The 26,946-nt window shown below is 39.4% G+C and overlaps 1 protein-coding gene across 9 annotated transcripts in view; it reads right to left on the reverse strand.

Annotated features, from left to right (window-relative positions):
• Window positions 1-26,946, reverse strand: part of gulp1a (GULP PTB domain containing engulfment adaptor 1a) — a 120,438-nt gene that overhangs the window by 12,794 nt on the left and 80,698 nt on the right. For 6 of the 9 annotated variants that reach the window (XM_049594230.1, XM_049594227.1, XM_049594228.1 and 3 more), the window contains 3 exons: window positions 24,614-24,694; window positions 10,005-10,066; window positions 4,243-4,314 (listed from right to left, as the gene is read on the reverse strand). In XM_049594230.1, the coding sequence (XP_049450187.1) occupies window positions 4,243-4,314; window positions 10,005-10,066; window positions 24,614-24,641 (162 nt within the window). In that variant the 5' untranslated portion in view covers window positions 24,642-24,694. The remainder of the gene's footprint in view (window positions 1-4,242; window positions 4,315-10,004; window positions 10,067-24,613; window positions 24,695-26,946) is intronic. The other 3 variants (XM_049594234.1, XM_049594226.1, XM_049594225.1) reach the window with 1 other exon arrangement.

Below are 26,946 nucleotides of genomic sequence, written 5' to 3' on the forward strand. Positions count from 1 at the left end.
ACAAGCATGCTTAATGTATTCAAGCCCTGTTACAGTATTCCTTCACAAACCCATTTCCACAAGGCAGTAATTCCTGCTTTGTACTAAAAAACGAAAGCCCAAATGTCAATGTCAATTTTAATACATTTAAAAATTTAAATATCAAGGAAATGTCTCTGGCATTTCACGAACAGATTGCTTCTTTTATTTGTATTTGTTAATAACTACAGTACTATATTTGGTATTTTATAAGGAGCTGTTTTCCTTTTATTTGCTGCTAAGAACACACCCCGAGAAGATGGGTCACTCAGGTGTAGCTACATCACTGTTAAAAAAAAAAAAACCAAAACACATTTATGATGTTAGTTTTAATAAATACATGAAATAAAAGAAGATTTAAAAAAAAATAAATAAATAAAATTCAATAAATTTCCCTGGCATTTGAACTTTTTTTGCTGTATGGAAAACGCACCGCACTGTGGCACTACTGTATCGTATTGAACCAAATCTTGAATTTTTAAAACCTTAAGACCTCTGATAAATATGTAATTACATTGTGTTGTCATAGGCATGCAAATAAAAATGTGACATCATCTAGCGGTATCTAGCAATTTTTAATGCAAGATTTTACTTCTTTCACTTCCAAGGTTGTAATGACAAACTTGCTAGCTCTAAATTTTTGATTTTCCATTCAACAGACACAGAGCAACATCCATCTAAAGTTGCATTTATGGCCATCTGGCATATTCAAGTCCAATATTAAGTCTCCTTTTAGCTCTGTTTGGGTGTCCACCAGCTCCTGAGAAAAATATTGGGCTCTTGAGCTCCTGAATGCTCCTCCAGCTTTGTCTATCTATCTGCTGTTTGGTGCTGAGCAGGTAATGTGCAGTGGATTCATGAAAAACAGCTTCAGTTGCTGCCGCTGGAAATGATCACCAATCACAGCAGTGAGACTGAACCAAAACATTTTAGTTGAGTGCTGTAACACCTAAACAATGAGTTAAAAGAGCCTGTGACATTCGGTAGCGCTGAAAGGAATTGAGTGGGGTGATAATTCTCTGTTATTGGTCACCATGAGTGAATACTTTCAATATACAAACAGTCATTTGATCCATTGTTAATTAAAAATTATTGATTGGTGCAGCTTTAAAAGTACCACTTACATTTTGCACATCTTGAAGGTACATTTACTTAAATCCATTTGAAAAAAAAAAAGCCCCAAACAACAGAAAGTTGCTTGGGGAATAAAACTGCAGCATGTTCTTTTTTAAAGGGCAATGAGGAAATTATCATTAAGGTTAAGTGTTTTACAGAAGACTCGAGAGGATATTAAACAGATCTGAGATTCATTCAGTGGGTCACTCTTTCAAGCACTGCCAAAAAACGATTTAAGTCTTTCACGGTTATGTTGCCAACTGACATAAATACCAACAGGACTTGGCAGTGAGTTTAGGTCAATAACCAATAAAAACGTCTGTTAAAAGGGAAGTGAACACTGTCAGTTAAGGAGACCCTGTATCACTACACTTGAGGAAACTTGCAGGAAGCTGATAATACCCTACAATTATTTCCATTTTTTATATATCCATAAATATTAATGTTTAGGAAGTATCCACTATAATCATGAAAATGTAAGAAGATTAAATCTGTAGCTTTAACATTTGCTTGATTTCATTTTTCAATGCTGTGTGTGTGTGTGTGTGTGTGTGTGTGTGTGTGTGTGTGTGTGTGTGTGTGTGCCAATAAGATACTGCAGTATTTTCACAGCCTTTAACACGCTGGCACTTTAATGCTTACAGTAAAGTGATGCTGTAATCCAGCCCTTGTAAGGCCTTGAGTTAAGCTTCTATAATTTAAAACATTTACTTTTCAGGGCCTGCAGACACAAATGTGAACAGACAAAGAGAGGGAACAGGATTTTAAGTGTGTGTGTTAAAGATATTTATCTTGCTTAAGTAAAAACACACATGACCTTATATTCTAACTGATATGAGACTACAGTATTTGACCTAAACTGTGGACACATGCCTTCCAGGGCTGTCTCTCAATTCTCCTCACATGGTCTTTGGAACAATAACCAAGCCTGTCCTGACTGCCAGTGTATCTGGGAGAGTAACCATGGAGCCTTGGTCTCCAAACAGGCTTTCAAGATCAAATGTAATGTAACAATAGAGGTATGGGTTTGGGAAAACAGTTCTCCCCTAAAAGCGGCCTCACAGATTCAACTCTTGGCAGGAGAAGACAGAGGCGAGGCCAGCAGGCAGCGAGTGGAGCCACATTACCAAGAAGCTGTGAGAAAGGAGAGTCTTAGCTGCACTTTAACCTTAACCCTTCAACACATGCCTCGGCTCTTCAGCGACCAGGGACTACACACCCTGTCTAATTTCATTTAATTGAAAACTTAACTATATAGAATTACTCAAACTATTTGCTTTTAAACTATGTTCTGGTATCAGATGTTTTGGTAAAAGAATCTCATATTTTTTCTCTAAAAAGTTTATTATTCAGGGTATGCTGGATGGAAGTGATACAAGTTTTAAAGTTTTTTCCTGTTTAGCCACATGGTAGCACTGTTGTCTCACTGTTACTATGAATAAACATTTAAATGATGACTTTATATTAGCTTGCTTTCAACAGTTTGATATTGCAGGGATCTATTAACAGTTGTTCTGAAATGAAATGCGGATGATGAGGAATGTACTCTACTTGTCCAGCACCAAACAGCAGAGAGACAAGGTTAGTGACTAGCTCACACAATGGAACATTTAGCAGCTAATAAGACAGACCTTTCTCTAGAGCTGGTGGAGACCAAAATCAGAGCTAAAGCTGAAGTTGGCTAAGGGCCCTGACACACCAAAGTGATGGCTGGCCATTAGTAAGTGTCCGTCACCCTAGTTTTGCAGTGTGTCCTGCACTGTTGCCACCGTTTTACAGCTGATTCAGCACATTGAATCAGCGTCAAATCCCACTGAACTTGTCAGTGAATGAAATCACTGTGATAAACAAACTACTAAAGTCAAGAGGGCGTGAGATCGAAATAAACGTGTTATATTAGGTAGGGTAAGGTAGGCTGCCATTGAGCTCTTTTGCAGAAATGATTTGCAATTGTTTTTTTTATTATACACTGGTAAAGATGGTAAATATACGTTGTTTTTTTTCCAATACCGGGTTGTGCTGTGTGTGCTAACCGGCTAACTAGCATCTTGAATCCTGTCAGTCTTCTGGTTTCCCTTTTTGAATGACGAACACAGACTACCACTTCTTGCTGGTATGGAGAGTTTCGTCCACTCACACAGGCATAGAACATACATGCTAGTTGGCTGTTGGCTGTAGCCATTGCGGTGGGTTCAAGTGCAACCTCTTGGCCAACACACAGAAACGTGAGGCGACACAACAGTCGCCCTTGGTCGCCACTAGTTCCTTGATGTCGGTTTGATGTATCTGGGCCTCACCACATTTGCCATATCAAATTTAATATATGTTTACATGTCAATGTTGTGCTTACAGCTTGTTATACTGCCCCCAAGTGGCCATAAAAAATGACTGCAGGTTTGAAGCAAAGTTTATAGTGCAACCATTATATGTTGTTACAGCAAACAGATGCCTATTTCAATATAGAGCCAACAATCAATGCATAAATTCGCAAATAATATAGCACACTTGTATTTACACAGGTGGTATGAACTCTATAAACACGGTGTAACTTAATATTTTGGGATTATATGGATCTAAAAAAAGATGTATTTTTCACCATAAATATGCAAATATAGGCTCTAGCGTCTAATTAGATAATTTAATTCACACTCAAAACCAGCGGTCGGGAACATTAAGTGTCAAGAGTTTTTATGAAGTGTCACTGAGTTCTGTAAGTGTGTTTTAAAGTACCTGTGCTTTACTGAAGTGGCTTATTAAGTCAAACCGGTATGTTGGTATTTCAAGGGGAAAAAAAGTTATGGTTGAAGGATTCAAGCTCAGAGTAAGAAACAACAGGCTCCATGGCAGATAAATATCCCTTTTATTGAATTCTGCATCTACCCGGGGAAGGTTGACTGAGCAAACTGCTGTGCTTATCCAGCAGTTATAGGCATCCACACTTGGGAGCTGAAAAACTCCAAGGGCACCTTGCTGCCGGTAACTGATGAGGGAGGGGAGCATTTGTCACTCACTCCCACCTCCCCTGCTCCGAGTCTCATATCCAATCTGGTCACTCAAGAACACGCTCCTATCCTTCAGGCTATGGCTCACTTTGAGGAGTGGCTTTACCTTTAGCTTTCTGACTGCATCCTTCACAACTTCTGTGCCTTTCGGGGCTTCAACCTCTGTGTTTCCAAGGAACTGGAATGAGAACAAAAAGACATATTATGATAAGACAGCGACTCAACAAAGACATATGCATTAAATGGCACATAAAGGCCACAAAGAGAAGCTAGAAGTTATTTTGAAGTATGCTTTCATTGGAACTGATGAATAATTATTTCATAAATCAGGCCAGTAGGAGTAAATTGTGGAATAGTCATTTGGCAATAAAATTTATGAGAGCGGATTCTATCTGCATAAAGAAAGAACTCCTCTACATTTGCATACCAATCACAGGTGACATTTCAGTCGATATCGTCTGGTATTTCCTATTCTAGCTTCAAATTAATGTACATTTTTATCAAATTATCCACACTCACATCCTGCAGAGACCTCAAATTACCATCTTAGACAGATGTGAGGAATGCGTGTATGGAAATGCACAAACACACAGACACACAAAGACAGACATACACATACACCGGAGCAGCACTTCTGCCACTCTCCAACAGATGGAGCCATTAACCTTTGCGCCTGAACATGGTGTTTTCCATCTGGCGGCAGCAGCAGTAATTGTTCCAGTCACACACACTGCTTCAGTGCCTCCTGAGCTTAATGTGTGTAGCCTGTTCCAATATCAGACTTCATAAACACTGGTGTCAGCCCCTTAAAGATTGGGAAAAACAAAATAACAACACCTCCCACTGGGACTCAGCATAGAGAACTCAGACAGACATGGATTGCCTCGATGACACAACAGAGTCCGTGTGAAGCTCTCCATGACTTGGCTTTGCTAATGTCCAGTTAATCTTACCGCTTGGCTTGACAAATTGTTCTTGTATATAATTTGTATATATATAATTTCTATAACGGATTGTCTGTTTCGCATTTGATAAACTTTGACATCAGTAACTTAAAGTCTGACATTTTGTGAAGCACCGTCTTGATGAAATATACAGAAAATAAATAATTAAAGGAGCTTTTCTTATGTTTGACTAATTAAACCTGCATTACATTTCTTTTATAAATAACAGCCAGTGTCTAGACAGAACCTTCAGCTTCTTTCCACATGTCTAAATGCAATGAGGCAGGGGCAACAATACAAAAATGGCAGTTATCAATAGAGCCAGAAGAAAGATTGAGGCTGTATACAAAAGTGTCAGCACTCTGTACCGGTGTGACAAATGTACTCCGCACACTTAAGGACATGTCTGAGAGCCCTGCTGACAGATGCCCGGAATAGAATGAAGAAGCACTTGTTCCTGACCAGTGCATTCTGGGATTCGACTGGGGAGGTTTCACGAGGTAGACCAAGCTCGGAGGCTCATCCATCAACCAGTGCGTGCAACTGAAAGACGAGCCACCCCTGACCCTCATTCCCCACAGTGAAGATTCACACGTTAGCTAAAAGGGGACTGTGCACCCTCAAATCCAACAAAATATGCACACCCAGATGTTTCGACCCCGTCGCAGGTCTGAAAAGTTAATCGAGATGACACAACGAGGACTGAAAACTGCACTCAGTTCCACCTCATTGTCTATGCACAGCTCACTCCTGAGTGAAAGGTTCAATCATTTTTTTGGACACAGTTTTAGAAAGTGCAGGATCTGTGTCATATGCAATTTAAATGACTTCTGGATGTGATATGACTGTTGATGCCAGACTCACTGAGTCCACCAGCTTAGGAAGTCATTTCTCAATATCTTCTCTCCTCCTGCAGTCTAGAGGTCAGCCCTGATTACAGAGGTCAGCAGAATCTCATCAAAAAGCACCAATAGCTGCTTTGCACCATAAATGCATGTGGACATCTTTGAAGAGAGATGCGGCAGAGTATTGAATCAGATGAGCTGTAGAAGTACATGTCGACAGTCTCTTATGTAATCTCACCTCATATGAACATAACACTAGTTAAATTCAAAACAGGTAAATGATATCTGGACTGACAAATCCTTGTTGCTGCTATTGTAGGGGTAAATGTTTGGCATAAATAAGAAAGTGCAGATCTGTGTGTGGAGGCTGGTGGTGTTGGAGGGTTTCTTAATACTTATGTGACCCTCTAGCAATTTAAGATGCAACTGGCGATTATTTTCATTCATTACTCAGATGGATTATTTTCTTGATTAATCACTTTGTTGATAAAAACAGTGGGAAACGCTTATAACAATCCCCCACAACCCGAAGAAATGTATTCATGTAGCTTGTTTGATTCAACCAGCAGTCAAAACCCAAAGATATTCAGTTTCGTATTGTACATGACAAAGAAAAGCAGCAAACTTTTATATCTAAGAAGCTGGCACCAGAGAATATTTGGCATTTGTGCTTAATTAATAGCTAGAATGCTTGTCAATTATCAAAAGATAGCAATTAATTTCCTGTTACTCGCCTTATCAATGAATCAACTAATCACTGCAGCTCTAGTATCAGTGTAGCATAAAAGAAACACAGCAGCAAATCTGGGTAATCTTTTCACTGTGAAAGAGATAAGGGCTGGGAGATAAAAAAAAAAATAATGAGAATTATCTCAATATCATGTTCCTTGATAGATATAATAAATCTTTGATACAATGAAACCACCCATTTGTCCGTTGAGAGGGGCGGTAATGTACCTTTAACGTCAGTGTCCACCTGTCATTTAACAGAAGAAGTTGCAGTAGTAGTGGTAGTTGTACTTGTAGTAGTTATAGTAGAAAAACAAGAGGAAGAGGACACCGGCCACTTATGCATAATGTTCATGTTTGAACAGCATTCAACACATTCATGATTATGATGATTGTTTTGATCACAGATAACCACACTGGGCTGCCCCACATCACACAACACTGGCTACAACGGCTGTGGGCTGTGGTGTCAATTCATCTAATGCTAATGGTAAGTTAGCAAGTTAATCGTAAGTGCGATATCGTAGGCAACTGGACTTGCTTCCGTTTCTTGAAGACGTTTCGCCTCTCATACATGAACTGAAGAAGCTTCTTGGATGAGAGGCGAAACCTCTTCAAGAAACGCAAGCAAGTCCAGTTGCCTACGATATAGCACTTACGATTACCATGACCTGGATGACTGAGAATCTTCACTGACAAATTAGCAAGTTAACATGACTGACTAACCTGCTATTATCATTCCACTGAGATGACACAACATGAATGAAAGGTAACATGAATAAAACTTTTCTTCTTTCATAAACGTGATCTCTACCTCAGTCATGTCAGATAGATTTTCACCTGCAATATCTGACCCCATGCTACTTCTCCATGCCATCAAAGTCTGTTTTTGTTATTGACTTGATTGAGAAACAGCAGAAATTACAAACCGTGGGTGTTAAATATGTACAGAAAATACTGACCACAGCCGAAATTTTTCTTTTGTTAACACTAACCAAGCAGAATTAAGATTTCTTTGTCTATTTATTGTTTTATTATAATTGATTACAATTGTTTTGAAGCTACCTCAGATTTGTGAAATGTCATGTTCTGACAGTAATGAATAGTTCAAACCACAATTAAACATTTAGTTTCTTCTACTTTGACTGTGGAGCAAAAATCAGACTTTAACCTTGAAAGAAATAATGATTTGGCTTTGTTTGTGTGATAATTACAGATATCAACTGATATAACATTTTTGACATATTGCCCAGCCCTAAAATATTCTTTTTGGCTTTCAAGCAGGGCCGAAGCAAGCAGCAAGAAGCACTGGGGTTGTGTCAGTCCCCAAATCCCACTGCTTCCAATCTTTAATTTATCTTTAACTCTAAGTTTTTTCTTTTTTAATGGAGCAGTTTGAGGGGTTCTCCTGTCAAGGTTATTCCTCTGTAAAGCAACAACTGCTTCTAAACTGAGAAGCTGAGGATTTGCTTCTTTTGTAAGTTTTATAAGATTAAAAATTAAATATTTTGAACTTTGGGTAAACAAAATCATTTCCAGAAGTCACCTTGGGCTTTTTCTGAGTCTTTTCACTATTTTCTGACATTTTAAAATGAACAATTAATTTATTCAGTGAAAAAATAAACAGCGATTTAACTGTAATAAAAATAAGTAATTAGTTGCAGTCCTAAAAGCAAAACTGTTATTACACAATATGTGGATCTTAATGCTGTTTATATGACTGAAATTGTGGTTTTAAAATACTGAATAATTTTGTGTCTTTTTCTTGTTGGCCTGGAAGTAGTCAGAGGTAAACAAACAAGTCTAAAGGTACTAAAATTAATTTTAGGAGAAAAAAAGTATATGTTTCTAACTGCAGGCTGTAAAATAGAGAGAACATGACCCTGGTGTTCTCATTAGTAGCTACAGCCCTGCTTTCTATGAGTCATGTCACAGATGATGCTGCATCTGAAATCCATAAAGCCCTGAGGAAAACCTTCAGGATCAAGAGAAAAATAAAGAAAATGCAGGTTAGTTGCGCCATCAAAGTCAAAATTGATTTAAGACACAGTATTTTTACGACCTCTTTGAATCGTTGAATCAAATAATTTAAAAAATTCAGGCTTTTCTTGGGGATCCTTCTCTGTTCTAACTAGCTGGAAGATTGTGCAGTAAATTACTAACTGAGCTTATATTTTCAACTATTCGGAGTGCTTTAAACCAGGGGGGGAACAGGCCAAGCAGTCTCAGCACTTTGGCTGACTCATTCCCTCCAATTCCTTCAGTGATGAGTGGTGTACTCAGATCTCAGCAAATTTAGCCAGACAGGCAACTCATCAGTGAAAGCCGACAATATGCAGACAGTAAGGGAACTGACAATACTGCTTTGATTTTAGAGACGTGTCCTCTGCCAGTTCCGCCTGCTTCTTTGCTGCATACAGTAACGGAGCTCCAGCAGTTCGGGGATGCGGTAGTTCCATCATAACATTTCTGAAGCTCAGGATGCAGGCTGACAGATTCAGTGGCTCACAGGGGAGAAACTCTTTGTGGAAATGAAGCAGAAAACCCATCTGACAGGGAGGGAAGTGCTCCCCAAGTTAGACAGTCCTCCTTCAAGATGTGTTTGTTGGATATTGTGGAAAAAAAAAATCTTTTTAAAAAGTGTTTTGTCACAGGCCACGTTTGGAGTGTGCTGTTAAAATTCGAGTTCTTCTGTTGTCAGGACCAGTTTGGGCTGGATTTGACAGAAGCGTGAGTTACTTCACATAAACACCGCACGCTCACACACTCATTAATAAATAAACAAATCAAGCGGGCTAGAAAACAGAGAAACTCTTTCAAATTAAAGTTTGACAAGTGCGACTTCTCCCATCACAGCAGCGAGGGAAAAACAGCTGCTCCAGAAGATAAATACTACAATATACATCAAAAACAGTTCGTACTGAAGGTGTGGTGGCATCCAAAGAAAATCATCCATCATTAAATACCCCAAAATTCACAGAATTTATAAATGAGGTAATTTTGAAATGGATGATGTAGTGCTTGTTTGGCTTCATCAGGTGCCCTGCTAATTAGCCAAACTAATTTGACGGACTTTCTGACAGACTTTGAGCTACTGCCCTAAATGAAAGACCTTGTTGTCTCTAGAGAAATGCATCATGGAACACCTGGACTGAGAAGCGTGGGTTTGTTAGGCCTGACAGAGAGCTGGAAGCAAATGTACAGGACCTTGGAAGCCAAAAATGGAGGGATTCTGTTTTGTTTCTGTATTTCAGTTTGGGCATTTCAACAACAAAATGTCTCTCTGCTCTTTTTGTGTTGAATTATTTAACAGTCACAAAGCTCTGTGTCAGTCTGATGGAGAAACATACCTTGGCATTGTAGGGTATGTAATGCTTGGCCAGAGCTTCCGGGGTGTGCATCCATGATTTATCTGAAATGATACAAACAGCTCACTAAATACAGCAGTCTGAATCAACAGTCTCATTTAATAGGATATGGCAGAGGTACAATCAAATACATGACTGGTTAAATCTCACACAGGCAAACGTGTGAGGAATATTAAACAACAAAGCACATATACACAACTTTAACATCACAGAAAAAGGAAGAGCTGAAGTAAACAAGAAAAATATGTAGAAGGTAGGCAGCTTCCAGAACCAAAGAGCAACATCAAAACTTGGCCTGATCAAAGCTCCTTATTTTTTTCCAGTCTTTATTTTGCAACTTTAGTTTCACTGAGAGCAACTTTCTTGTTCAGGGACTGCTTCACTCTCACACAGTTACACACAGTCACACCTGAAGGTTGCCCACAGTCTGATTTGTTGGTCACTGAGCAGCTTCACTGCACAGTTGGGGGTTATGGGACATTCTCAAGGGCACATTAAGAGCGGCAATTAAGCAAGGGGGAATGCTGCTTTTACTCCCTCGACCTCATTTGTCCTGCAGATATGGTAATTGAAGTCCACTTCTCATAAATGTATTAAGTCAATTTCTTGGATTAATAGAGTACCTGGGCCTCGTTACAGAAACGTGTGAAATCCTATCTCATCTCAGTTTAAGATGACGTTTAGAATTTTTGGTATTACAGAAGCATTCCAAACTGCATTTAGGGAAAAAATCATATCATATGATAGGAATCAAGGTATTACAGAACCATCCTAACTTCCTAAGTGAGAAATCCTAAATTAGGATGGCAAAATGAACTGACATCTAGAATTACTGCCTTGTGGTTGTATGTCTCTGTCTAAGTTTCAGTTTCCATCCATGTCTGTCCAGACTCATATGTCGCCATGACGGTAGACGATGCTTCAAATATGGATGTTGCTGCAAAGAAGCTACAAATTTTAAAATGTAAAGCTTGCAGCACAGAAGATCTATACAATCACCACAGTTTAGACACCCAAGATTAGTGTCATCAATTTAGTATCTGACCAAATGTCTCCTCTTCTGTTCCTGAGATATGATGCTGAATACTGGCCAAAAAAGTGTTTTTGAAAGACACTATGAGGTCACAGTGACCTTTGACCACCAAAATCTAGCCAGATCATCCTTGTGTCCAAGTGAACGTTCGTGCTAAATTTGAAGAAATTCCCTTAATGGGAATAGGAAGGACAGATGGGCGCATGGATAGACGAATGAACCCAAAAAATGAATGCCTTTGGCCATAGCCGTTGCTGGCAGAGAGTCATAAAAATGGCAGCAACACTGTTATTATATCTTTATGACAGTGAAGATGGGGAACAACAAGTACACAGAAATGTCATGATCGAAAGCCTACTCAAACCGTATAATGATGCTTTAAATTTCTCGGACCATGTATTAATGGGTGTCTATCAACTGTCAAAACGATTACTTTTGATTTCATATTAATTTTGTACATTTTCAAATATTAATGAAAGCCTCTGTCTGTCTTTTTTTGTCCACTGACAGGAAGTGAGAGCAGTCGATATCATGGCTTGTCCATTTTGAGTAGTCAACCGGTACGTTCTAATCAAAGATACAGGTATGACAGGACGGGTGCAGACTGAAGAATGAACATCACAGTTACAGTTTGGATTTCCTCAGTGAAGATAAGAAAGGAGGTCTGAGAAAGGATAGGACACAGCCATGAGTTTTAGAATTGCTTCTGTAATAGGAAGATAGGATTCTTCCTATCTTTGAAATTTAAGTTAAGATAGGAAAAGCAGTTACAATATCTCTCTGTATTGAGGCCCCTGCATTCTAAAATAATGGAAAGATGTGCATGGATGCAAACAGATGTGACTGTGCGCCACATGGTGCAAATTAAAGGTACCCTGTGGAGACCACTAGTAGTGCTACTGAGTAATAATTTTATTGTGCACACGCACAATGACAACACAAATTCCTGCCAACTGCTGATCGACAGCCAGTGAGAGTAACATGTAAAAAAGTGTAGTAATGATACGACAGAGGCAGCGAACAAGTAGACTGCTAGCTAAGAAACATTAATGTAAATAATGTGCAATTTAGAATATTAAAAAAAAATCAGCTTTGCATGTTTTGTAAGGAAGGAAATATGTTTGACATGTTTTCCAATGATGCGTTTCTGTGAAAGGCTGAACATAAACATTTTAATGAAAAATTTGTGCTTGTAACCAAGGCTGTCATAAGGAGAAAGAAAAGACACTTTGAAGATCACATCAATGCTAAATGAGCAGTGGGTCAGGGGTCGTTTCAGGTCATTGATGGTTTTCAGCATTTCTTAATCATCCCCTGATTGAGCATCCCTCTCTCACTTCATTTCCTTTTTCATAAACGGCTTATCGCCCTGTTAATGAATCCTGTGACAAAAGACGCATGACTGTGACCTTGGGGGCACTCAACTCCTGTAGGTTGATTGCGTTAATCAAGACTTTGCAAGGTGCAAACGATGTGAATCAACTTCAGCGTGTCCTCTGCGCAAGTATGCTAATGACTTTGTTTACATTGATGTTGTTGGCTAAGTGGCTTGATGAATTCAAAGTCTATTCTAATTAGTGTTCATTTGGTGCTCCACATTTGCTTAATTGTGATTGCTTATGTTTGCTAATCTCCCATATTACTTACAAGGAAACCAACAGGCTTAGTCTTGACTTGCAAAGGAAGTCGTGTTTAGTTCTTCCGGAAATCAGTTTGGTGGCAGGAAATAAGGAGACAGGGAAGGCAACCTCTAACACAGAGAACTTTGTTTTAGTTTTCAGACACTGCATGGTCAACTGGGAGCCTTTTCCTCTACTTACATTGTCCTCCTTTTAAGTTTACTTAACAGCTGTGCAATGAGATTATCCCCGCCTGCACCTTGCAACAGTCTCCTCCAAAGTGCAATCAATTTCCTAGTGGGACTCTTGAATGAGAGTTGATAGAAGGATGAAGTATCTCCTCCTTTCTTGTGCAGCTAAGGAGGCTTATAAACTGTAAATTCCAAGAAAGAGGATAGAGGAAGGAAGGAGGAGAGTGGTGAGGGCTGACACAGCGGCATGGCAGGTAGGCTGACATTTTTTCAAGGCGTCAGCACACACTGTTCTGATTAAAAGGAGGGAGGGGGTGGGGGAGGGAGTACATACTTCTTTCTCTCACTTTGCCGCATAAAATGGCAACTATGTGAGCACACCGAGAGCGGGAAAAGTTACAAGCGCTGTTCCGGGTTGCCAAAATGGAAGATGAACTGTTGGGGCGTGAGGATGAGCCGTGGCATCTGAAGGTCACTGTGTGTGGTTGACTTGTCAGGTGTTGGATGAAGATGAGGAAAAATTGAAGGGATGACAGTCTGAAAAGTGTCCATGCCTCTGTGTCACACTGTGACGTGCTGCATACATGTCTCTGGAGACAGGGGTTGCATTGCTTCTCAGAGCTCTCCTGTTTCCTGCAGGACTAGTTAGGATGTGTGACAGCATAAAGGTCACATGTCCTTCATGCGTGTTACACTCCAGCGACGAGTAATAGCTGCCTTCACCGTTCCCCTGTCACATCATGGGCTTGGCTTTCTCTGAAAATGGGTATTTTATCATTTCCCATCCATTGATTACAAATAAGGGAGGTTATGACCATATACGGCTCACTGTTCTTCTCTCTCTCCCTCTTTATTTATCTTGTTTAAAATTCTACCTGATCTATTGGCAGTCCGAGGACTACAGCCTACAGTGCTTCCCACAGATACCCGCTCTAATTAAACAGAGCAGACAGATATAAATGGTTAGCCGTTTGGCATGGCAGAAGGAAAACAAAAGAAACAATGTGTACCTTTAGTTAACAAGGGAGCCTCATTCCTTAGCAATGCAAATAAAAAAGGCTCTGGTGGCTCTTATCTGCCTCCGCTGCAGATTACACAAATGCTTCAAAACATTACTGTATTCACATGTTGTGGTGAGCAGCTCACATGAGCAGCCAATTACAATAATGACATTTTACCACACTATGACTCAGACAGTAGTATTCCTTTTAAACTTACAATACATTTTATATTGCAAAAATCTAAACTGCAGGGCTAACAAGCATTTGTACAGTGGTACATGCAAGGAAAAGAGACCACAAGTCCAGCACACTGTGAAATTTGTGGATGTATTGATGGTCTGATCTATTAGACCTTTATCTCAAACCATCTCTCCTTATCTACCAGCTAACAGCTGTTCTTCCCTTTATCTCACATTCTCCTGTGAATCCAGGCAAAGAGTCTCCACAGCCAATGAGCTACACATCCAAAGAAAACAAGTACTTCAAAGTCCTCCACAAAAAGAAATATAAAAATTAATATGTATTATAACATATCATTCTTCACTTTTGAAGATACTGTAAGTGAGATAATATTTTACTGACAAAAAAACATGTACCAAAGATCAACAAAGAAACTTTCAAAGACCTGATATGCTTCAGGAACTTTTCTCTCATAGCTGCTACATTTTGCAAATTACTGTCTTGAGAAAATGGGTTTGGCATCTTATTAACTGACGATCAAATTAACTAAATTAACTAACTTTTTTGTCTGTCCTCTTACGTCTGTTCCATTTGCGTGGTTACTTTGTTTGTAGCACATTATGATTTGTCACCTCACTATGTGCATGACTTTTGAAAACAGGTAGTATACTAATAAAGTATCTATTATTAGCAATAACTGATTGATTTATTTTCGTATGACACACACAAACAGGTGCCCAACCTTCATGTGTTTACAAGATACCATTACAGTACTGTTGCAGTGATCAATTCAAACTACATGTTTTATAACTGCTCGATATACCAGTTTTTAAGGTATACCGTGTTATAAAAGTTGATGGTTGTCATATTGTTTGTTCAATCAAAAATAACCCTTCCATTTTCATTCCTTTAAGGGTCATTCTAACTGATAATAAATAACATATTGTATTATTGTATCATGAAATTGTCATACCGTTGCAATCCTACTGCTCAGTTCCAAACAAAACACTTGTATCCCAGGCCCGGCAAATAAAATCTGCCCCCAAAAATGTTCCTCTTCTCAAACGCAGCTAAAAATTTTCATGGTCATCAAATCAAGACATATCAACATAAATGGAGGTCATTTTACCAAAACTTACATCTCTCATGTCTTAGCAGACTCATTCTCCATTTTACCCATCTCACACAACAAACAAAAGTCTGTCCTCCTCTAGAGTGGCGTTAAACCTTCTTGTCTCTACTGTTAACGGTTATGTTCCTGAGCATAACTGTACCCACAGGGATCTTTATCTTTTGTTTAAATTATACTTCACATTACCTTCTACACTGTAGCTGTTCTGTATGAGACAAGAAGTTCATACATTTTGCTCCTTAATCTTCTGAATATCACAAAGTAATCTGTTTCGGAAGATGAATGACAAATTGTTTAAATAAAATAAGAATTTCCACTCATTAGCCCAGGGATGACCATGCATAATGTACCAATTAAACATCTTTTTAGTGAGTCTCTGATCAAACATCTTTCCAGTCTATTCTGAATTAGTTATAGAGTTGGGAATAATAACAGAATGCTATTACCACATTGTTTAACTTGGTTCAGTACAGATCCCAGTGCTCTACTTGCTGACTATCAGTATTAATATATTACTTCTATTACTACTACTGCTGATAAAAACTTTAACAGCCCTCTGTAAAACAATACCTTCTCTAGCTCATATTATTAAGTGTTGTGGTCACCCCTCTTTAACATTCCCTGAGCTCAGCTTTTACCTTTTAGAGCTTGAGTGCTGCGCTGTTAGTACACAATTTTTCTATAGGGCCTCAAGAAGTGGGCAGGCAATAGCCTAATTCACTGCAGCGCTCAATCAATGACACTGAATGAATTTGCTGGGTATGCACAGTTCTCCATCATGCAGAAGACAACTTCAAAGGGGCTCCAAGCAGAAAGGACCTGAACCACTCTTTACTGAGGCCCAACAGGACAGTGTTGCTGTGAGATAAAGCATTTGAAACTGAGCATAAACATCCATCTTGTTCCATACATCAAATACTGTTTGACTCAAAGGGGAAAATGCAAAATGTTGCAATGGCATAAGAAACAGTGACAGTGAGTCCTTTGAGAGAATCTCACTTGAGGTTTTGTCTGCACCATATACAATACATTTGGGAAATATCACACAAGCTCCCTGCAATTGAATTCAAAACAACAACACTGCAATCTACTCTCCTGAAAAATTGAACCTCTCTGACAGGGAAAACTCACAATGGTAGTACTTATTGCAGGGTTACTGTATTGGATCAAATTATTCAGTGTGAATGTTCATGCTTTGTGTCAAGCTCCTGTAAGTTATTTTAATGCCACTTCTCTGTTACGTTGATAAGCTCTTGATAGTGTTCACTCAATTTAATGTGAAGATCAAATGCAGGACATATTGCTGCTAGGAAGAAATTCAGGAACCATTCAGGGCTAATACGGATTACTTGGAGTCAAAAAGGGAAATGCTTAAGGATCATGGACATGGTCATATGGCTTTATAAGCCAGCATGGTAAGAGGAGACATTCAGGGGATGACACATGCTCTAAAGCTCTGGACTTTCCTCTTACATAATAGGGTCCTTCCAATCAGACATGAGTTAATTACATGGGGGGGGGGGGAGAGAGTACAAGACCATCAGGATATCTGGTCTCCAATCATTTACAAACAATTAATTATGGCTTGTGTAATAGTTGCAGGGTACATTTCTGAAGTGGTATTTATATTGTCCGGCCCAGCCATGAGGAAATTAAAAACCTTGTTTATCCTCAGCATCTAATTTTCTGTGTGAGTGCTTCTTGTTGATTCGATCATAATGATGGATAGAGGACATCTGCCATTAATAATTGGGAAAAAAAAAACAGCTTTAAAATGATGTGGATGTCACAATTCAGATAAATAAGTACCTGTGACCATAGCAGAATGATCCATCTAATCACTTTGGTTGGCTTGGATTGACGCTACGTTCAACAGTGAGCAAATAAACATGGGAAATACAATCTTTCTTCCAAAAGTTGAGCAACACACTATAAAAACAGATTCATCATGACTGTACGTATAATTAAAAGTAAACTTTAGTAAATTAGTGTTACAAAAATACCCAAGTCGCTCTGGCTCCACTGCAGGAAGAGAATCCAGGGCAAACAGTGCCCTGTCCTCGTCTACTGTATAATCACAGCACAGTAGGCCATTATATTTAGGCTATTCTTCTGCACCGACGTGACTTATCTTCAGCTGCCATCTGTTGGTGTGACAGAATTGTAAAATATGTATTACTGCAGTCAATCAGTTTAGATATGATGCTGCACATTACAGTGACCTGCAGAGAAATTAAACCAGTTTTCTGCACTTCAATAACTAAATACACACTGTGGATTCAGTGTGTGCTTCCAACCACTGAATAAATAAGTCCGGGAGTTTCTTAATACACAACTGGAAAGTCAACAATTTTTCATCATCTTAACTGTTACAGTCCAGGTTTTACAGCTACTCTGTAACCTTTGCTATGGCACAGGGGGGCTATTCTCTATACTAAGATTATACATTGTATTACTGACATATATTGAAGGCTCCCTTCACTCAGAAATATGTTTTGCGTATTGTTCCTTCTCTTTGACCTTCACTGCGCAGAATGATGCATGGGCAGAGTTTGTTTTCACATTTATCTGCTGAAAGAGGAAAGTTCCTCTGCGCTCAGCTTAAATCTCAGTTCATCTGAACGTACTAGATTATTTTGTGATATCTCAACTAGTTTGGCAGCCAATCCTTCAATATGCAATACGTGATTCGGAAACTTGAAACATCCTGTTCATATGCTGAGGATTGTCATTTCAGTGAAATAAAAAACATTTTGTTTGAATGAATTGAACAATTGTTGTGCATTCATGAAATGGGGATTGTTTAATGAGGGAAAAGAGTAGGTGTAATTCTAAGATACTGTTAACACTTTTTTCCTGAAAAGCAATAGCAGACACAAATAAGCTTTTCCATCTGTCTTGAAATGTCTGAAATTTACATTTCACAGAGGCTAATTGTTGTTCAGGTTTACTAAAAGCAAGGCGATATTAATACTTGTTTGAAAAATGTCCATTTAAACATCTTAATTGACTAAGGTAAAATTTGACTTGTGTCTCAAAGTTAGCAAATCAAGACCATACAAAGACATAAACATAATGCTGTAAATTATTATTTAGTATTCATGGCAAAGTAATTACAACATGGCGAGTCAGTCAGAGACAATGAAATATTCTCAGTTGCCAGTTCATTGGGTAGCTGACAGAAATGCAACCTTATATTTTTGATAATTCTTACTTTATGAAAGTTATAGGGTCCCCACTTATATCAATAAGACTAATTAGAGACACTTGTCAGTACAACTCAACACAGTTTAACAGCACTACAAACTAAAGCCTCCAAAAACATTGTAAAGTTGAATCAACACCTTAAAGTGGAAACAGACAACTGTTTTTTTCTTCATCAGTATGTGTTTCCCCCTCTCTAAGTCTGACCCTATCACAGAGCACGGTGCTTTGAACAGGACATTAACACTATTCAGAGGAGGAACAGACTTCTGCCTTAATCGAATGTGGATGGTGTCATTCTCTTGGATGGATATACCTGGGCAGCCCGCTGTCTATGTGTGGGAATCACTGATATCCTCTTCCTTTTTTTGGTTGCACAATGGTTGATGCATTTCTTTTGTGTCATAAATCGAGCCTTCATTTTCCCTGGAGACTGTACACAGTGGCAACCAAAATTGCCTTGTGAAACAAAGTTTATAGGGAACCAATCTAAATGGTGATGCTGTCATTACTTTATAGCCTTTAGATTGTGCAATCAACATTTACTTCATAATGATAAGTTACAGGTAAAAAAAAAAAAAAATCTCTGTACTTCCACTTTACACAACAAAAATGGAACATAACCTTTATGAAGGTGGGATTTATACAAGGCAGTTGTATAAGACTGTAGCTGTTTCAGCTAAATGTACCTAATAAATGGACTGTAAATAATATACAGTACAGTAAATACTATACAGTACTCACAAGGTCATCAGCTGCCAAGACATGAAATCACTTTAAGAGGTCAGAGTAGGTTACGTGACCGTTACGGTGCATGGTATAATAGATGAGTGCTGTTTTCTTAACTACTGCTCTGTGGCTGGCCAAAAAGGTGCACACGAACTCTCTACAACTATTCAGTGCAAGTCACGTCCAAGAGCATGGGGCAATAAACATAGGATATAAAAATGATCAAGATCCCCACTGGCATTACCTGCTAGACGTGATCAAGTCCACAAAACACAGCCAGACACAGAGATAAAGGGGGAGCTAAATCAGTGGGGTGGGCCTGTTGTCAGTGCCAGCCTTCACTCTCACAGCCAAGAGAGCAGAGGCAGTCAGCACGGGTGCAAAACATCAGAAATTTATAAGCCTTTTCTACAGATGTTGTACTTTTGTTTGACTGTTTCAGATTTAGGAGTAACTTACAAACTAACAAGTGAAGGAAAACAATGAAAAACAATCTGGAACCATCCTGTAGCCTTTGTCCAAACTAGGGACGGGCATGAGTACTCAAGTACTTGTTTGGACGTCAGTATCCATTCAACATATAGAGTAATCGTCGCCCAACCTCCATCACATGACCATGACGTTCATATCATCTTTAACTGTTTAAAAAAGGCAAACTCTTATTTCATTGTAGACTTCTGTGCAGTGCATTGCTTGGGTCAGCGCAGTGCCTCCTTGCCCTGCTGTCGCTCTCTTTTTCTTTATCATGAGACTACTGCTGTCAGAAGGTGAGCTCCGTGCTGGGGACAGATGGAGAGCGATAGGACTAAATGTTAGCATTATACTGTTGATGTTACCTTACGTTTATTTATGGGACAGAGTGGAGCCGTTTTGGTGTGAGTTTGTTGGGAATGTTAACCGGCTCAGTGACAGATGTTCGCCGCTACTGCTGTGTTAGTGTGTGCTAACTAGGCAGATGTTAAGCTGACAGGGAGGAGAGCAGCTCAGTGGCTGTCAGTGCTGCATCTAACCTACGTATGTAATGTTAACAGCTAACCTGGAAATCCAGATGCCCTCCCCTAGCAAATTTGAATTTGCTCTGTACGAGGATCTGGCCCCGACGAGCAGAGCCCGGTGAATCACCGTCGGACCAATCAGATCAGTCTATCTGACAGAGGCGGGCTCTGGGCGGGCGTAACATGATGACGACAACGCTGCGCCGTAGACGTTGAAAAGTAAACAGCCAAGATGGCAGCTGCCAAAGGACCGCATCCATTCAGTTTAGCTTTGGAAGAAACGCTAAGCCAACTTATCTTTTTCCTTGAGAGAGGAACTGAAGACTGCCCTAGAAGCCTTTGTTTCCAGGAAGGATTGCCATTTTGCTGACAGGATACAGCAGAAGCACAGTATATCAGTTAGCTCCACTAGTCTGCAAATAAATAGGGCTTAGTGCAAAGAATACGCCACCTTGTTTTTTGCTCTGATTGGCCATCGTGCTATCCAGTTGCATGCGGTGGCATTTGAAATGCCTCAGTTAGTGCTGCCCCTTGGGTAGGAAGAGTGTATTGGTGAGGGCCAGACTCAAAATCTTTCCAGATTTGAGTCTGGATTTCCAGGCTAGTTAACAGCAGCATCAGAAAGTTTGCTGATTTTTCTGATGTGAATTTTGAATTTATGGTTTAAAAACACTGAATAAAGCAGGTTAAGGTTACAAATCCATGTTTCTCCAAAGCTGTTTGGTATCTTGGAGACAGGCTGCTCGCACACACCATGCTGCTGTGTGCTCACCCATTTTCTGATCCATATGTTCAGGGGATTTTTACCGTGAGCAAAACTATCCATAAAAGGTCTCCTTCTTTCCAAAACAAACAGAGCTTGTGAAGTAAACTGGTAAACACACCAAATAATGCTGCTTCCCATTAAAAATCTTTATATTTCCCATGCAGTTTGGCATGTCACTGTTGGCGACTAGTCCAACACATGCTAATGTGTGGTCATCTTTTTTCTCTGATGACATAAGATTTAGACATTCAGGAGGTTTTCACTGGAAGCCCAAGGTCTCTCCCTCTCCAAAACAAACAGACTAGGTCATTTAAACCACGAGAAGCACTGAATAAAACAGTGTGACGTTAAACATCAGTGTACCTCAGGTGCTGTTCATTGCAGTTGGACTTCTTGGCCCTGTCTGGAGCCCGTGACTGGTTTGTCCATACTGAGCTACTGTAGAAACAGGGCAGTGCAACATGGTGATCTCTATAAATGAAAACCTGCTCCCTATGTAGATATAAATGGCTCATTCTAAGGTAAGGAGACTGCAACAGTTCTTATTTTTTAAATCGTGTCCACTAAAGAAAACATACTTTTTATATTGTGTTTCATTTCTGACAATATTTTTTAACACATTATTTTTTAATTTTAAATTCCCCGTACATCCTACACACTGGACCTTTAAATGCCCATCCTCAGTCAAAACCACCCTTTTGTATTAATAAATAAATCAAAAACAGTGCCAATGATAATGGAGGGGAGCAATGTTAACTGCATCAACAACACGAGGCAATTATCCTCTTTCAGACCTATTAAGAGTTCAGCAGAGACTGAATCATTTACTCTAATGTGAAATCACTAGCGAGTAAACCTTTGTTCAGCCTGTGTGGGAGGTTGTCAGCTGCAAAGTTGCATATCAAATGATATTTCCAATGATGTCTCATCCACAACTGAAGTCAAATTTGGGAAGAAGATGAAAAAGTTTTCTAAGGAATCAAATCATTGCATAATGAGACAAGAAACAATCTAAGAGGCCGGTCTAAATCTATTCTAACACAATTCAAAATCCTACCCAGACGAGTAATTGCACTGTGCATCTTCTTATCGTCCTCAATATAGGATTTTCATTAAGAACAGTTCAAGATACCAGCTAATTCAAACACCAATTCAAACCTCACATAAAAGGCCTTCGTTCAGATTTCTGTATCAAAGTCTTTGGAGGATAAACTTTGAAATGACATTTAATCTGTTCATCAACATTCACTTTGTTTTGCAACAGGAAACTTGGAATACTGAGGTCCAAGGAGCGTGCATGCCATGGGCTAAATATACCACACACACCAATGCCTCCAGATATTTTTGTATATTATGGTTCATGCTCTCAAATGAAAAACGTTTTATCTTTTAGGGAGGGAAAAGGCTTTTGTTATGCTATCTGTTGTGGACCTTTTGGCACCATTTGCTACAGACTGACTGTGACAACTGTTGCAGAAATTAAATCTAGAGAGAAGCCTAAGGGTCAGGCATCTGTTGGTGTTTAGATATAATAGTGCATGATGGAGGTCGGCAAACTGTTGTGGGTCTCTGGATGAAAAGGCTTTAACACGCTTTTATGGCACACGGGTGAATGGGTGCAGCCTTTGCAGCTCCTCGCCGTTGCAAAAAGAAGGACAGTGTGTGCTAGCCTGTCTGGAAGAATTTGTTGAGAAAACTGTTTACGGTCTGTTTAACTGTCCTTCCTTTTTGAAGAGGCCCTCATTATCTGTCTGCTGCCAAAGCCAACTTTAAGATTGTGCCTTGTTTCAGCTATAATTTACTTTTTTTTCTCCAACATGCCCCCACAATATAGGCACAGGCTTGTGTACAAATGTGCAGCCTAGGTATCAGCTGAAATTCACAGAAATGAAATGCCAGTTAAAATGGAAGGAATGGAGCCATTTCCGTTAAACACAGTCAAAGGGGAATCTAATGTGAGGTGAGAAGGGATTATCCGCCCTCCCTGATCACCATCTTTAGCTCCCGAAAAGAGGACTTAATGGGAAAAAGTGAATTATAACACCCAAACATCATTAAAGCCCGACGCAACACCTGGGCCCCGGACACTTTCCCCAACACTGTCCAAGGCTCCTCCAGGTCTGTTCATACACACCAGAGGGAGTGGGACAGATGGTGGTAAACACATCAAGCTGTTACGCAAACTGCACTCACAAATATCCTTTCCTCCGCATTTGGGCAGGGTCACCTCAAGACTCTGCAGTGTTGCACAACCACCTTAACTGTATAACACTTACCTGAATGCATGGCAGGATGCATTATGTTGTAATTGCTTTTTTATGCTTGTACTGGCATTTCCGTTGTCTTTTATGGCTTGATGGGAATGAATATTTTTATGTTTTGGCTGTTTCATCGCAACCAGTGTTGCTCAAACAGCCTTTGAAGTCGCACAGTACATGATTTTTATCTAAATAATTAAATCATTTCATCCGACAAAGCAATAAACAACATAGTTTTGTTTTTCATTTGATGCTTTCAAATGTGTGAAGACTTTATAGAGTGGCCAAATTAATGATCTGTATATCACTAAAATTAAAGATTAAAGACCACTGAAGTCCTTTAGTTCAGACACGGTAGATTCATTTAACAGTTTGCAGTGGAGTGTACAGAAATGTCATTCTATTTTTTTTTTTAGAAGTCTGTGAACAGACATACTGAAAAAATGCTTAGAAAAAAGCAAACAAGGCAGCCCAGTCACCAGAAGAAAATGCTGGCATTGTACATTTCTGCAAACCACAAATATGTTTCATACGTGTCGTATCAATGTTTCCAAAGTGACGTAGTTTATGAGTTGACTTTGTTATCAGGAGGTGGTGGTGGATGGCGTGGCATCTCGGTGAGACGCCTGCCCAGCTGCAGAGTTCAAGGCCAGCAAAGGGGTCATTACGGTTTTTTCAGCAGCCTTTTACCCACCAAACATGGTTGTTTTTTAGTAACCAAGTGCTGTTTTTTCACCACTAAATAGTACCCCAAAAAGCTGTTGTTTTTCACTGAGACATTGATGGCTTCTCCAGCTGTGACTGTGCCACCAAACTGGGTTTTTACTACGCCTAAACATGATCTTTTTCTAACCATTTCTTGCCTAAACCTAGCCACATGTTAAACCACAATACTGTTGAAATGTAGAGTTTCAAAATATCTGCTACAAAATGACATGAAAATGTAATGTATTTTTGGCTTGTAGAAATATACGATGCCATCTGCATTCCTATGACTGGGTTGCACAGATTAAAGTGGTAAAAATCGAGGCAACATTAATCCAGATTTCTGGTATCTAGTACGGATCCTACATTTACCACAATTGAAGGCCACCCCCCCATAGACTTTCTTTTCTTTCTTCATGGCTTCAGAAGACATTATAAAAACTGTTTTTACAAGCTGAGTCGTCCCCTCGTGACAACTACACCAAACTCAATGTGTTTAATTGGTGGTGGGCCATTTTAAAGTGCGCAATGTCCACTAACAATTAGGTGGCAGAGCCCTATTGTAAAAATGTCCATCACTGTCCATGCCTAGCAAAGAGTAGCCTAATTAATTAAATAAAATGGAGCTAACAAAGGGAGATCTGCATTTGTCCAACACAGCGGCGTTTCTCTCTCACACACGTCTAAAGGACTCCTGTGCAGCCTGTGACACTGTTGTAGCTAAAACAGGCCATGCTAAATTCCACCACCTAAATGAGCATTGGTTATTTCTGCTCACCTTTTTTCCTGTTGAAGGCGCGGTTCATAGTGGAAAATGTGCGTCTCCGAGGTCCCTCCGGAGTATCTGCCTATATTCCACCTGGAAAAGCAGCAGGGAAAGGGGAGTTAAAAATGGCTATGACCTCAAGCCTTCATGAAAAGGCAGAAAGTCTGAAAACAAACCGTCTGAAGTTTTTTTTTTTTTTCTGCAAAAACTCCCCACCCTCTGAGAGTGAGGGAATGTTTAGCTGTCAGAATGTGTTCCCATTAAACTCCCAGACCATCTGCATTACAGTTGTTTACCGCTGGGCCACATCATACTCATCATCTGTGAAGGCTTGTGATTTTAATCTTGTGGTGGGGATAATAAAGTACTCACTGTCATTACTGTTCTACAGCACAGAACATGTAGTACGCTATTGCATGGCAAAATATAATGTTGTTTACTATTATTTTCTAATCTTCACAACAGAACTGGGTCATATTTTTCTGTCTAAGTGAGACGTGTTCAACGGCATCACCACTTCACATCTAAGTACACACACAGTAACAGGGCACAAAACCTGAAACTAAACCCATGAAGTTTAATCATCAAAAGAGATCCTAATGTTGACCTTCTGTGTTTTGTTACTAATCATCATCCACAGATTTGTGTCAGTATTAAAATGATCTCACAAAAAACAACTTGGGCATATACTATTTTCTACTTGTACTGACATTGTCTGGATCAAGTACAAGGTGCTACACTACAGAGGAGCTACTTCTTTAACAAATGCAAAACATCCACCTCCACAGCACCTCTAAAGTGTGACACCTTGCTGTTGACTGCTTTCAGGCCTTGCATCAATTCCTCACGAGAGTTCAGCAATCAAGAAGACTGCAAGGGCGAACTGTCCAGGACTAAGGTAGCTGTCAGCATGCTCCACAATCAATATTCTTTACTGTGGAAGAATATGCAAAGCCTTGCTGCATAACAGCTATTTCAATCTATGCCTTTGCAAACAAATTAACTTGTGCTCAGGCAATTTAGAAAATGAATTGAATTTTTCCATCTTTGGCATTTTCCATTTATCAAGGGAAGTCTGAGCTGTTACAAGTTTTTAGTGAACGGAGAAACAAATCCTGCTCAAGCCTTGGAACCAAACGGCTAACATGCTGTATCCTGTGACAAAGTGCTGCAAATTTTGTCATGAAATTTGATGTATGAAAACTGTGATAGCTCTGTGATAGATCCACTGGATGTGCTGTCATGTTAAAACAAACTTATGGCAAAAGACCATGTTGTAAGTACGTTTTTCTGCCTTATTAACTTTACCTTCAAATTAACAGTTGAAGGTTTTAAAACTCAAATCAAATTGAAATTGAGAACCGTTCTAGTACACAGGTAGGTTTAAAACCTTAAGTTGTTGAGGAAGATTCATTTTGCATTCTGGTGTTTATCTTGAATGATAGCCTCACATAAAGGCATACATGGATTAGAAGTCCTAATGAGTCCAAGATTTTTGACCTGATCTGGAACACAACTCCAGAAAACCAACCAAAACTTTTTGTGCATAAATTCATTGTCTTATAGACATAAATAAATCTTACTATATAATGACGAAAACTCTGTCTGTGTGGGTGTGTCTGTCTGTGTCTCTGTTCCACATTTTTGTACTCACTGACGTGGTCAATCTATGTGAAACTGCACATAGGCACTGAGGACTGGCATAGGTAGAAGGTGACAAAGCTACCAATGGGTATGGACGAGTTAATAATAATGAAAATAATAAAAATAGAATAAAGGCTGGTCCAAAGGGGACCCAGGACCAGTCAGACCTGATTTAAACACACCTGAGGATAATGAGACTCGGTCCAACATGCAGTGAAGCTAAACAGACCCAGATATACAGAAAACATCAGTTCATGCTCTCCATAGTGCAACAATAAAAAAAACAACACACAATTTGAATTTAGTGATGACTTTTTAACACCACTTGATCACAGCTCAGATTTACTTTGGGGATTATATAGATTGATGCACACACCCAGTGCAATACAACCTGACCAGACTGAACCAAATAGACTTTGGACCCAAGCCAACTGGGATACCAGGTCAGGTCCCAGTCACTGGGTGAACCTGAAAAGACCTTTACAGTGGATTACTTCTATTACCTAATCTGTACTTTAAGACCGGAGCTGAACATTTAACTTATATTCATTAACTGAGTGGGTATTTGGTTTTGGAATTTTTTTTACTATATATAAATGAAGTGTTTCCCCACACATTAATTTATTTGTGGCAGCCCACCACAATATCAACATTACTATTTAAAATGGGTAAGACCTTATGTCATTGTAGAGCTGCACACA

Source organism: Epinephelus fuscoguttatus, linkage group LG13 (genome assembly GCF_011397635.1).
Source record: "Epinephelus fuscoguttatus linkage group LG13, E.fuscoguttatus.final_Chr_v1".
Taxonomy (NCBI): Eukaryota; Metazoa; Chordata; class Actinopteri; order Perciformes; family Serranidae; genus Epinephelus; species Epinephelus fuscoguttatus.